We start from the raw sequence: 15,051 nt of genomic DNA on the forward strand, positions 1-15,051 counted from the left end.
CATAGCCTTTATCAGGTTTAGGTATATTCCTGGTGTCCCTGATCTCTCCAAGATTTTTATCATTAAGGGGTGTTGAATTTTGTCAAATGATTTTTCAGCATGTAGTGAGATAATCATGTGATTTTTTTAGTTTGTTTATATGGTGGGTTATGTTACTAGATTTTTGTATGTTGAACCATCCTTGCATCCCTGGGATTAACCTACTTGATCATGGTGACTGATTTTCCTTATGTGTTCTTGGATTCCATTTGCCAGTATTTTCTTGAGTATTTTGGTTTCAGTGTTCCTGAGAGAGATTGGTCTGTAGTTCTCTTTTTCTAATTTCTGTCTTTGTGTGGTTTGGCTACTAAGGTAATTATAGCATCTTAGAAAATGTTTGATAGTAAACCTTTCTGCTTCTATTGTAAAAAATATTTTGAGGAGTATTGGTATTAGCTCTTCCTTGAATTTCTGATGTAATTCTGCACTGAAACCGTCTGGTGCTGGGCTTTTATTGGTTGAGGGACTTTTCATGATTGTTTTCTACATATTTGAGCCTGGTTTTCTCACCTTCTTCTATACCTATTATTCTCAGGTTTGGTTTTCTCATGGTGTCCCATATTTGCTGGATATATTCTGTTAGTGATTTATTTGACTTAAGATATCATTTGGTCAATGATCCTATTTCCTCCAGTGTATCTTTTTTTTTGCCCCACCAGATTGACCTGTGGGCAAGCCTGTAGTGCATTTTGTTGATTGATGTTTGATGTGGGAGGGCCCATTTCACCATGGGCTACCACCTCTGGACAGGTGGTCCTGGCTGTTATAAGAAAGCAAGCTGCATAAGCCACAGGGTTGCAGGCCAGTAAACAACACTCCTCCCTGGCCTCTGCTTCAGTTCCTACTGCTAGGTTTCTGCCTTGAGTTCCTACCTTCCTTTGATGTTGGACTGTGACCTGAGAGTTGTAAGCAAGAATAAATCCTTTCCTCCCCAAATTGTTTTGGGTTATGGTGTTTTTATCAGAGTAGTAGTAACCCTAACTAAGACAGTGTTCCTCCAGTGTATCTTAAACAACTGAGACTCGCTCTTACAAATCTTGTCTTCTATTGGTTATACTTACACCTGTAGTTCCTGGTCATTTACCCAACTTTTCTAATTCCAGTATTTCCTTATTCTGTGTTTTCTTATTGTCTTGATTTCAGCACTCAAGCCTGGAACTGAATTGTTTCCTTCACTTGTTTCATTGTTTTTTCATGGCTTTCCTTGCTTTCTTTAAGATTTGTTCATCTCTTGGATGTTTTTGGTTTGTCTTTTCCTCCATTTGTTTTCTTGTTTGTATTTTCTTCCATTTCTTTAAGTGATTTTTTCATTTCCTCTTTGAGGTTCTCTATCATCTTCATTAAGTTATTTTTAAGATCATTCTCTTCTGTTTCATCTGCATTGGGATGTTCAGTTCTTGCTGGTGTAGACTCCCTAGTTTCTGTTGGGGTTATATTGGCTTTACTGTTGTTGAATGTGTTCTTATACTGTTGTGTTCCCATACCTTCTTCCAGTGGGTTCTTGTGGGTTTCTCACTCTCATGGTGGGTACTGGTTCTTGGTTCTCTCCAAGGGTTTCAGGGAGGTCCAAGGTTCCTATGGCTCTCCCAGTGGGTGAATCCTTGTCTACGCCTATCCCAATTGGTGCAGGCAGTACTAGTAATGTGATATGGGCAGACCCTAGATGGTTTGCCCTGCTGTGCTTGGCCTGTTATGCAGGCACTCAGTCCCTGGTTCAGGAAACTCCAAGGAGAGTGAGGGGAAGGAAGGACTGAAAATGTTCAATATTAACCACTCCAGGTAGGTGTAGGCGGGACTAGGCCAAAGATATTTTTGATCTCCAAAATAGCTGATAATTTTGTCTCATACTTTATTCATTTGTCAAATTTATGACTTTAATGGTAATAAGATTTAAAAAGATATGACCAAAACTGCATTTAATTTTCCTGGCACTCCTATTTTTGTATTCCTGGTTTTTGATGACTATAGTAGTATTGTTGTATAAATTACTTTCTTTAATAACTCATACATGCATTATATAATTTGTTAATCCATCAAATATATAAACCAAAACATTTTAAATGTAATTTGTAGACTTACAGGGAAATTAATTCGTAATAGGGAGTTACAAATGAGAAAAAAGTTAATTTTACCTTGATTCGACTTGAATATTCAAGTTTGAAATCCAATTCACTTCAAATACCAAATACCAGCATTATATATAAAGAAGTTATTGCATACACATATGATGAGGGAAGTCCTTCTGTATATGTGCTTATCTTACTGGTTGGTGAATCAAGCACTTTTGGTCAATAGGGAAGCAAGATAGGTGGCCCTAGGAGTCAAGGGAAATTCTGGGAAACAGAGGCACAGGCAGTCATGATGTAGGATGCAGGAGAAAAAAGAGGTCTAGACCCTTTCTCTGGTAAGAGTAGATATTGTGGAAATACTTAGATTAGCAGTTATGGGTTAATAATTTAGTCAGAGCTAGCCAATAAGAAATTAAAGTAAACAACCAACAGCTTCAAAATTAATAAAGTATTTTGTGTGTTATTTGGATCCTAAAATGGCAATGAGACAGAGGCTGCTGGCAGAAAGAATATAGGTTACATTCATAGTCTATGCAAGAATTAAAATCATCATATTATACTATGAAAGTTCAAACAATTCTGAAACAACAATACATAAAGTACTAAATAGTGTTCAGTAGGAAGTAGTTTATATTTTTTCTTCTACTTCTACCTTATAAAATATTATTATGTTATGTAATTTTGCAAGTATTTCCCTTAAAATTTTGTCACAGGAAAGGTTAATATGGAATTTAAAACAATGTTCTACAAAACATGTACTGATAAGTTTAATTCATTATAATTGTAAATAAAGCTCCGTTATAAATTAATATGCAATACCTTCTGGAGACATCTCTGGTATTGTGGCCTCATAAGGTTCATCGAGGAATTTGGGTTCATTATCATTGATATCCAAAACTCTGATGACAAACTCAGACTCAGGTTCCACAGCTTTTCCAGTGGTCGTATCTATAACCTGTGCTCTCAGGATGTACAGGGATTTTTCTTCTCTATCGAGCTTCTGTATGGCAAATATGTCACCTGTTCGTTCATCAATGCTGAAGCTTCCAGCCTCTGTCCCTAATAATTTGTACTGGAAAGAGTTGTTTCCATTGTCCAATTCAGATCTTAGCTGCAAGTAATGATAGACAAGTAAATTTCCAGACACATGGGAAATTCAGCTTTGTATTCATGATTCTCATGTATTTTAAACAGTATCAAATGAACAGTTCTATTCAGTTCCTTTTATTATTATTATTTGATTTTTGAGACCTGGTTTCTTTGTGTAGCCCTGTATACACAACCAGACCCTGCCTTCTCTGTAACTCACTCTATAGTCAAGGTTTGCTTTGAACTCAGATATTCACCTACTTTGGTTTCCCCAGTGCTCTGTTTAAATGCATGAACCATAACAACCCTGTTGATAATTCCTCATCATATCAAATGAGGTAAAATATTTACATCACATGTACATCTTCCTCTGGCATTGAAGAGGATCTTAATTTCCAATATAGTGAAGTAGCAATATTACTATTTAAAAAAATAAGTCCAATTATTTTGGAACTATTTAGATACTAATACTAATTGCATTACATATAGTTAGTCTAATTATATTTTATTATTATTTATAATTATACTAATTAAAATTCCACATACTTCTAATTAGTTTGCTCTTATTAGTTTAGACTTTTAGGGCTGTAGAAATAGTTCAATATTTGAAAACACTGGCTGCTCTTTCATAAGACTAGGTTCAAAACCCAGACCCCACATGGTGGATCACAACTATCTTTAATGCTGGTTAAAGGAGTTCCAACACAGTCACACAGACTTACACATGGGGAAAATACCAATGAACATAAATTAAAAATAAATAAGAAAAAGATAAAAAGGAAATAATATTGCTCTAAAATATTCATTAGCTATGTCAAATAAGTTCACTTATTTTATAATGTAGTCTTAGTCACTAAAAGACATCATCATAAATTTTTGCATATATATATAAAGAGAATTAGAAAGAATAATTTTATTAATACCACATTTTTGTCTGTATTGAAATCTACTAACAGCCCTATTATACAATTACAAAATAATAGCTTTATAACTATTATCATTGTGATCATTATATTCTCCTAAAATATTTATTTTTCATTGTATATGTTTGGATGTGGAGATTTTCATGCTGCTTATGTCACCCATCAGATGACTATAGGTAAAAGTAAACTCTTTCTTTTCACTATTTAGGTGTTAGGGAACAAATGCAGGTATTAAGGCCTCAATTCTTACATATTTACTCACTGACCATCCTCACCTTCTTTAATAAACCCTTTTCAAAAGACAGGGAAAAGAAAAACAATTCAAACTTCCTTAGAGCCACATGGACAACAGGCTTTGAAGGGCCATATCTTCCCCTAAAGACAACTATAGACAGAAATTTAAACCTCAAGAGGCTAGACACTGTACATAGTTAGCAGAATGCTTGCAAGCAAACACAGCCTGAGTTTAATCACCAGCACCATCTAACAGAGGAACAACAGTTGACGCAAAGTAGCAAGAGAGTCAGAATTTCAATATCACCCTATCTTGCATTGCACTTCCAAGAGTAGCCTACATCTAGATAATGTGTCACACAGAAAAAGGAAGAATTTAAAACTTTACAAGTCAGAAATTCAGCTCAGTATTAAAAATAAATTCAATGTATATCATTGTAAATTCTCATATGTACATTTTCTTCTCGTGATTATTCTGTCATTTGCTCTGCACCTAATTTGTCATCATCTATACAGTTAATTATAATTAATTTCAATTTTGTGTGTAAAAATACAATTATCTATTTGAAAAAGTAGAGAGGATGCATGACCTCTCATAGCAAAGTTATTTTAAACAAACATAGATTACATCATAATTCAAAACGTTATTATTGTTGAACATGCATCTCTCCATGGATCACTGTTTATGAATATACACTTCTTCTGAGTATGACCTTCATGGAAAGACATTCAACATAAACTACAGTTTATAGGGTTTTTCATGCTATAAGTTGTGAGTTATTGTTCTATAATAATAAATTCTACTAAGTGACCATGAAGAAAACCATATTAGAGCTTAAAAAATTTATTTGTAATAATAAAATAAATACCATTTCTACATCAGGAAATAGAGAAACTAACAACCAATATGCCTTCCTTGTGACATATTTTTAACATGATATAAGTATTTATAAATTCGTGGAATTTGCTATGTCATAGGCTAATGAAGTAATAATGGAAATACATTTACATAAGAATATACCTAATGATAAAAGAACTAAAATTCTATAATTTTGTTAACTTGAGAATTTCCTCAATAACAAATACAAGAGAAGTGAAATTTAGAAACAAATAAATGTATTGCATGTATTTGTTAAATAATTTCAAAATACCAAAGAGCTGAGTATTTATGGAGAAAGTATAACAGCCAAATATTCTCTGGACTGTTTGCCTCATATCCATGCCTATTGGGCATGCAAGGATGTTGTGAAATGTACTTTATTTTGATAAAAAATTTATGAAATATGTTGTTTTCCTCATGTTTTTAATTCAGTATCAATGTAAATTTTGACCTAATTGAACTTAGTGATTTACCATCATTTAACAACCATCAAATAGGCTGTATCATCACTACCCTTTATCTTTACTAGATATTTGAATTTATTTAGAAGGAAATCATGTTTAATATTTGTAAATATTTTTATTATGTAAGGCTAAAATTATAATGTCTGTGTGGATGGCTAAATGGTTTATTATGCTTTATCCTTATGGAGAAGACTTTTATTCAGTTCCCAAAATCCACAAGTTGCTTCAAAGTAGTCTTTAAATACAGTTAGAAGGACTTCTGACATCCACAACCACCATACATGCAAATGTTACACATATATTCTTATAGCAAAACATTTATAAATAACACTTTAAAATGGACTAAGAATATAACATGCAGAAACACTCATTCATGTGTCATAGCCATGTATGTTATTTGCCTGAAGACACCATACAAAATAAAAATGCCTGAAAAAATAGCACTTGTGATTGGCACACATGGTAAGATTTTTAAAATTTGTGGTTGAATATATATATATATATATTGTGGTTAGGATAAGTCAAGTGTTCACAGATTGTGAAGAACATGCCAAAAATTCATTCTCCAAAATGGACTGAATAAACTTAAGTAAGTTAATTCTAAATGCTTCACCTTTTGAATCTCATTACATTTTACTGTCACCTAGTTAGCAAGAACCTTATTTTGCTACATCTATCTTAAAGCAAAAGAGATACAAAGAGGGGATTCTATATAAATTATCTTTGTTTAAATTCAATCAAGTAATAATAAAAATAAATATAAAGATTGGAGAGGTTTTGTCTCATTAAGGAAAAGTTTCTTAAATATAATCCTCTGATGCAGTGAAAATAATCAAACTTAGCAGGCTCTTGAAATTCTGTAACTGCTAAAACTGATAGGATTAATATGCTTAATTAAATATGAAAGAAGGTAAGCCAACAGTTGCTATGCATATCAGTATATGAAGCTGAAGAGTGCTCACAAATGATATATCACTCTGTGGATGCTTTGATCTATTTCCACAAAAAGCATCTTTACATTTCTCAGTGTTGATAAATAATGCAACACATTCATGAAAAGACAGAAAGAAATTTGAAAACTGGACTTCCCTCTTCAAGTGTGAGTGGGTGTTTGTAAATAGAAATTCATTACTGTGCTTGTGTTTGGGAGTTTCTAAAGGCTCTCTTAAACATGTGTAAATCATCAGACTTTCCCAACACATTCACACAAAATCTTTATAAACCCATCTTCCATATCTCCTTCAGAATGTAAGTACCTGTCCAACATGTTGTCTAGTATTCATTTCCTCTGGTACCACAAATTGATTCCACAGCCAGCCACGCTTAGCTCTTACAGGAGATAGTGCTGCTCTCTGAGGCCTCTGAGGTTGCAAGTTTTCAGCAACTTCAATGCAAAACCAGAGGAGGGGAATGACCAATATCCAGTGTTTCAGGAAGCAGCAATTCATTGTTGTGTGTATTTGGATTCTAACCATTATTCTACAGAAGAATAAGGATGATGCAAACAAATTGTATTTGTTCTCAATATTCTTTTACAATATTTACTATTCTTTGTATTCCTAAAACATAGAAAACAGGAAAAATGACATTAAAAAAACATTTTCTCACATAATTACTAAAGTCAGGTTACAACATTTGCAGCTGGGAATAAGGGAATAAAACAGACATTTAATTTATCATCCAATTAAGCTAGTTAATTGTATTTTGCAGCCCAGCAATAATCTAATTGTAATGCTATAAATTTCAGCTCAAGCTCCATTTGTTTTAAACTACACTCATAAATCTGCCTGAAGGTTGCAGTGTTCCTTTAACAATCTCTTTGATCGACAGCTGACATTGAGAGAGATCCAATTTTATTATCATTTAACTGACTTAGTTCCTTCTTTATTTCTATCTCAGAAAAACTTCAGCTAATTGATTAATACAACAGTCAAGCCATGTGAAAATAATATTAATCTCCTCTTTTTATTTCATAGAAATATGATTTATCTTACATTTCTCTTCATGATATAATAATACTAAATAAATGAATAAAAATAATGTTTCTACCTAAAACATGATATATTTAGGAATTGTGAGACTGATGTTATAAAGCATCTTTAATAAGAAGGCATTGCAGTTATTTACTTTTTTAAATTAAATAATTAGGGGTTATAAAGACAGTTCTGAAGTTGAAAATGGAATAAAAAGGGAAAACATTCTCTTCAGATAAACAACATCAAATATATGAAATTTTAGACAAATCATATGCTAATGGAACAGAAGAAATATGTAAATTGGATATGAAGGCTATTTTACATTAACTACTAAGACACATTTTAGCCTACTTCAACTATTCAGAACCCTGTCGGTCCCAGGCTACTCTCTGCAACTCTGACACAAAAGTTACTATCTTGCTTCCCACATTTGCAGAACAACTGAATAGTAATTTCAGGAATCCAAATTGCAGTGGTTCTTCTGAATTTCTTGACAGAATGTACTCCAGTAAATTCTTATAAGAATTTAGTAAGGTAATAAGAAAAACAACAGAATCCCAGGTGAGAAGCTTTTCTGAATGACATTGCTAAGAACACTCTAAATTAAATTTTGAACTTCTCTAGAGAAAATATTTAGATCTTTGGCTTATATTAAATAGACTTGTTACAAAACAAGAAAGAAAACAGGTACTCTGTGATTTCTTTGTATTCTTTTCAAGGAGCTGTATGTTTCTTATGCATTTACTTAATGAATGTCAACAAAAAAATAAAAAATTGGGGATACTAGAGTGAATTTCACCCTCGATTGAAGTTACCGACTTTATGTTTCATTTTGTTGAAAACTCTGTGTGTGTGTATGTGTGTGTGTGTGTGTTTGTGTGTGTGATACTCAACAAAGAAATATAGTGCATGATAAACATTGAATTACCATGGTTTAGCTACAATCCAGTCCATACATGAATGGGTGATACACAGATAAGATAGACAGACAAAGAGATAGATAGATAGATAGATAGATAGATAGATAGATAGATAGATCGATAGATAGATAGATAGATAGATAGATAGATAGATAGATACAACTCCATACATGAATCGGTGATACACAGATAGATAGACAAAGAGATAGATAGATAGATACATTAGATCTGAAAGAAAAAATAACTATAGGCAATGAGTGAGTATGAAGAATTACATTTTGTATAATTTGGAAAATTATCATTCAAAGGTAATATGAATGTAAAATTGTCTTATTTCAGCAAACCTTTTTTCTCTTGAGTCTATATTTTGATATTTTGTGTGAATTCAATTTGTATTTATCTATTTATTATTTATAATATTTGATGCATGATGTGATATAATATGTGTGTGTTTGTGTGTGTGTGTATATGTCAGTGCATGCATGCACATACCAAAGCACAAATGGAAAAATCATTGAAAATATTTTGGTGTGAAATCTCTTCTTCAATGATAGTTTCTAGAAATCAGTTCATATAATCATGTTTCATGTCAGGTTCTTATTTCTGCTAAGTAATTTTGCTATAATCTATTGATCATTAGCTTCCATGAACAATTTATAAGAATGAAAGTATTATTGTATAACAAAAATTAAGGTTCACTAAAAATTCAGAATAACAAAATAAGACTTTAGGACAATCAAATTTATCAGGTTTAAAATTTAAAATATCCAAAAATTTTGGATTCAGGATAGAAATATTTTGACATGTTCATGTTGAACTTTGTATTATTTCCAATTTCCTTTTGATATTTTTATATTAGTTTTCTTCCTACTTGTGTGATGAACAAAGATTACTTCAGCCTATGATTTTTAACATATTCTAATTTCAATAGTTGTTTCCCTCTGCTAGGATTTGATATTTTTCTTAACCAGGAATATTTAATAAACATGCTAGAGGCTTAACAAATTGCCACTTATATTCTTCTCAAAATTTTATTTTTTACTGATCTGCTGTCCAAGGCTCAATAGATTACCTAGGCCTCCTCACTGACACCCAGACAGCAGATCAGTACCCATCCCAAGTATACACACGGACTTTGGACTCCCATTGAACAATGTGAGGTGCACTCTCACCCTGAACTCTTGGGGAAGGGTCTAGGCCCTGCCCTATAGGAAATGACAGACTATGGACACCCCCATGGAGGGCCTCACCCTCCCTGGGGGAATGAGGGGATAACGGGGGGGGGATGGGGGGAGGGCACGGGAGGAGGGGAGGGAAAGGGAGAGGGACCTCGTACTGACTTGTGAAGCAACCTTGTTTCTTATCTAAATTTAAAATGGAAAATAAAAAAAATATTAATAAAAAAAAAATTTATTTTTTAAATCTCATTATAGGTGAAAGACATTTAAGGTAACCTCTACACTATTGCTTAGATTGCCAGTTGGTGTCATCCTTGTATATCTCTGGAAATCCCCCTAGTGCCAGATCTTTCCTCAAACCTATAATGGCTCCTTCTCTTATTGTATCACTCATGCTGCTCTCCTCTATTCTTCCCCTGAATCAGGCTTCCTTGTCTCCCATTTCCTCATCTTTCTTCTTCTTCTTCCCTCCCCTCATACTCCTAATTTGCTCAGGAGATCCTGTCCTCTTCCCCTTCTATAGGGTAACATATATGTCTCTCTGAATGTCCTCACTATTTCCCAGTGGATTGGAGGCTGGCAATCCCCTACTCCATGTTTAAAATTAATATATGAGTTGGCTGGGTTACCTCACTCAGGATGGTTTCTTCTAGTGCCATCAATTTGCCTGCGAATTTCAAGATTCCATTTTTTTTTCCACTGAGTAGTAGCTTATAAGTCACCCTAGACCCTTCATTCAGTGACTGATGGAAGCAAAGCCAGACACCCACAGCCAAACACTGAATTGAATTCCTGGAACCCAGTTGCAGAGAGGGAGGAGTGATGGGCAAGGTGTCAAGACCAGGCTAATGAAGATCACAGAAGCAGCTGACCTGAACAAGGGGAAGCACATGGTCCCCAGAAAGATGGCTGAGAGGTCAGCATGGGAATGATCCAGACCCCAGGAATGTGGATGTCTGTAAGGTTCTCTCGACAATCTATGGGGCCTCTGGTAGTGGATCTGTATTTACCCCTGGCATAGGTATGGATTTTGGGAGTCCATTTCACGTGAAGGCATGTGCTCTCAGCCTGGATACATGGGGGGACTGGGACCTGTTCCAGATGATGTGACAGGCTTTGGGAATCCCCATAGAGTGCCTCACCCTCTGGGGAGTGGAGGAAATATGGTATGGGGGATTTTGGGCGAGTTATGGAAGAAAGGAGGGAGAGTGAGCTGGGATTGACTTATGAAACTGGCTTGTTTCTAATTTAAATTATAAAAGAGGAAGAAATAAAACTACTTTTACCAAGAAAAACTTTTTTCTTGTAATTAAAAGAAAAATATTTTTTGCATTTATATCTATAAGATGTTACAGATAAATATTTTATTCGGGTACCAATACCATACAATCTGGTGGAAAAGGAAATAAAAGAAACAGAGTGAGTAAGGGAATGTGTTGTTGTGTTTGGGAAATTTCTCAAATTTCAAAAGTATCTTAATATAGCCCCAACTATATAATATGAAGCATTTAATATATGAGAATATAGCCTAGTATTTATTTTATCTTATTTATAGGTATAGTATTAATTATAGTTTTCCTTTGGGGTCTGAACCTATGTTTAATTAAAATTCTTTATAATAAACTGTTTTTGTTATAAAAATCATAACAACTAAATAAAAGCAGACATTCTGTTCTTCTATTGCATTATTGTATGCCTCAGTCCCTACCCCTGCATGTTATAGTGAGTATTGTGGTGGTATGTCTTTGAATATAATATTTACTTGTAGATTAGTGTGGTTTTTGGTGGGATTTCAAGACAGGATTTCTCTGTAGCTTTAGAGCCTTTACAGGCACTCACTCTGTAGACCAGGATGTTCTTGAAATTACAGATATCTACCTGCCTCTGCCTCCCTAGTGCTGGGACAAATGGTGTGTGCCACTACTGCCCAGAAAGATTAATGTATTTTCAGAGGAATCTTTAAGAATTTCCTAGACAATACAATTTCAAAATTTGCTAAGTAGGGTTAAATAGTTCAGTGAAAATGTTGTAAAATATTACATGATGTGAAATGCTTAGAAAACTGAATGTATTTCACATGTTTTATTAAGATAGTACTTATAAATTTATAGGATTATATAATCAGTACTTCACTAAGCAAATAATTAGACATCTTTGACCATGTAGACAGACCTCAGGCTAATTTTACTGAAGTCCATTAATAAAGCTCACATTATCAATTTTCTTCTTAAAAAGCAAAAGTTAATTTTAGTATACAAATATGTTGTAATGAAAGCAAACAAGTGGAAAACACAATAACCATTGAAAAGAATTAATTAAATACTAACCAAAAAAATAAAACATAGGAATAATAACCCCAAAGTGCCATTTGTAAAGATTATATAGAAAACAATCCATAATAACAGCAATCAGAAAGCAAATGTGGGACACTTTATTCATCAGAATGAAATGATAATACTAAGGAAATCATTAAAGGAATAACATTTAAATCCTATGAAGTAATGAGAGTGTACTGGTTGGTTTTGTGTGTCAACTTGACACAAGGGACATCATCAGAGAAAGGTAACTGTGTTGAGGAAATTCGTTGACCCAGCAGTAAAGCATTTTCTCATTAAGTGATCATTGAGAGAGTGCACAGGCCATGCTTCCTGGTGCTATCCCTGTATAGGAAAGCAGGCTGAGCAAGTCTTGAGAAGCAAATAAGAAACAACTCTCCATTGCCTCAGCATCATCTCATGACTCTGAGAAACTGCAATGTTTTAGTTCCTGTCCTGACTTTCTTCAGTGATGAACAGCAACGCTTACCTCAAGCCCAATAAAACTTTCCACCCAAACTTGCTTTTTGGTCCTGGTGTTTTTTTTCAGTGATAAAATCCTCAATTAAGACAGAGTGGCAGAGACACATTAGTTATTGAGTTAAGTGAAACTGTGTTTCCTTCATAAGCCTTTTGGATAAATTTGTTATTTGTGTGTGATTATTGATGTGTCAGGACACATAGCAAATGAAAAGCCAGAATTCTTAGAGATACTGACATGAACAAAGGGACAAAAATATGATGTATTAGTCTGTCAAGTCCTTTCGTTGCAGATAAAGGAACACAAGAACAACTCAAGCAGTATGAGAGGTCAAGAATGGACAAATAACCATCCCAGACAAAGAACAATGGTTAAACACATCAACGGTTGTCACAGGGAAATATAGATTGGTACACATCCCAATATAATTTCAGTTAGATTAGGTGCAAAACTCTGAGGTAAATTCTTTTGACCTTGGATAGCACAGATACTGCTATAGGAGAAAAGGAAATGTGGTAAAAATGATCATTTTATTTACAGACTTCTACCACTCTCTTGTTAACTTCCTAGCATTCTAGTTGCATCATAACTAGAAATTAATTCAGTGGGGAAAATATAAAAACAAATGAACAGGCATACAGCCCAATATATATGTAAATGAGAAACTGAGGGTTTTTTTGGTTTTGATTTTTTTTTTGGTTTTCCCATTTTCCATTAATTTTTATGTAACAAAGCTTCATTGTGTAAACCAAGTTGACCCTATACTTGACATCATCCTGGCTTAGTCTGTGGCATCCTAGTATAGGAAAATACAAAAACAGGCATTCAATAGGCAACTGATTAATAACAGGGATTCAAAAGGCAACTGCTTTGTAACAAGGATTCAAAAAAAGCGACTGATTTATAACAGGGATTCAAGAGGCTACAGGTCAACAAAGGAAAAGTGATGTTGGAGGCAAAAACCCAGAATTCATTTGAGACCAAATCAAAACGAAGCAACAGTGGTGTAGTTTTATGCATTTACAGTGTAAAGAAGTGTTTTAGCACAGCACTGTGTTTTATATTTCGCCACAAATAAAGTGGTCAATAATGACAAATTTAAAATAAATCTTTACTATATGATTGAATGATTTCTTTTTCCTACATAGGAATTCTCTGTCCTGGAATTCACTGTCGGCCACATTGGCTTCAAACTCAGAGATGTGCCTGTCTTTACCCCTGATCAGCTGAATGACTTTTGTAAACATGAAATGCATATCTGTTAAAATTGATAGTTTAAAATTGCATTGTCATAGTTGAACTCTTACTTTCTAGTGATACCATTTTTCACAATAGATGTTCAACAGCCAATTTCAAAATTATTCAATTAAAATGAAACAGTTTATTATGTGCCATCTGTGGATCAGAATTTCAAAAAGGACTTCACAGAACACAACATAAAGCTTCTGGAAAGAATCTTGTCCTTAAAATGCCCAATTCCTAAGCTGCTTTCAGCTGATTGCCTTCTATGGCTCATGAGCCCCTTCAAGGCCCCAGTATAGCGCCACCAGATCTCTCTTTAATCTACCTGCACATTGCCTTCTAGCACTCTGAAATTTCCCTCTGCCTCCTTGTTTCAGTGAAATATTTTATTGCATTTCATTTTCCTACCACAGTATTCCAAACAAAATCTTTCCTTGTACTATAATGGTAATATTCATGGTATTCAGGTATTGTGACCTCAATAATTTTGCCACCATTATAGAGGCTACAAGAAATGTTTATTGATAAACAGAAATACAAGTCACAAACTGACAGCAAAGATTTGGGGATTATATCTATGAAAAAGAACTGTATGCAAGATATTACAGTTTTGAAAATTCAGTTGCAAGTGTCATTATAAAGTATAGTATGGAGAAGCATTTGGGACAAATTTCCATAAAAGCACCTATGACAAATACATTTTAAAATAATCATCATCTTGACTTTCAGTAATAATGCAAACTAACATAGTATTAGGTACAACTACAACTAGAAAGGAAATAATTAAAACATTAACAATTCTGAGTCTAAAAGCAGGCAATGAGTATGCATATATCTCCTACTCTGGTGTTGGTGATGAGAAAAACTTGAGTATTTAAGGAAATAGTCCTTGAATTTAATAATGTTTGAGCATATTTACTTTTTTAACTTAATTCATTTGTATTTATTTGTGTTTTTGACAAGGGTCCTCTCTACAGTCTTAACAGTCTTGGAACTCAATATATACTCAGCTCAATATATTCCTCAAAGATCTACCAGACTCCGACTCCCAAATGTTGAGATTAAAAACATGTGCCACCATATCTGGAGTGATACAACCATTTACATGTGTAAAACTAAATCTTTTACCTACATTAAGACATTTAAATGATGGTTGCAAGAAAAATTTTGATAGCAAAAAACAAAGCAATGCAAACCAAAACAAAAACAAAAATATCAAAGTGAATACTATTACAGTGTTT

At 33.7% G+C, this 15,051-nt stretch overlaps 1 protein-coding gene across 1 annotated transcript in view; it reads right to left on the bottom strand.

Moving 5' to 3' along the window:
• Cdh19 (cadherin 19) overlaps window positions 1–15,051 on the bottom strand; it is an 88,444-nt gene that overhangs the window by 63,279 nt on the left and 10,114 nt on the right. Inside the window, exons 2-3 of the mRNA XM_005077231.4 lie at window positions 6,955–7,257; window positions 2,928–3,219 (exon numbers count right to left, since the gene is read on the bottom strand). Coding sequence (XP_005077288.2) covers window positions 2,928–3,219; window positions 6,955–7,173 — 511 coding nt within the window. The 5' untranslated portion in view covers window positions 7,174–7,257. The remainder of the gene's footprint in view (window positions 1–2,927; window positions 3,220–6,954; window positions 7,258–15,051) is intronic.

The sequence above is a fragment of the Mesocricetus auratus genome, unplaced genomic scaffold, assembly GCF_017639785.1.
Source record: "Mesocricetus auratus isolate SY011 unplaced genomic scaffold, BCM_Maur_2.0 Super-Scaffold_100676, whole genome shotgun sequence".
NCBI classification, from domain to species: Eukaryota; Metazoa; Chordata; class Mammalia; order Rodentia; family Cricetidae; genus Mesocricetus; species Mesocricetus auratus.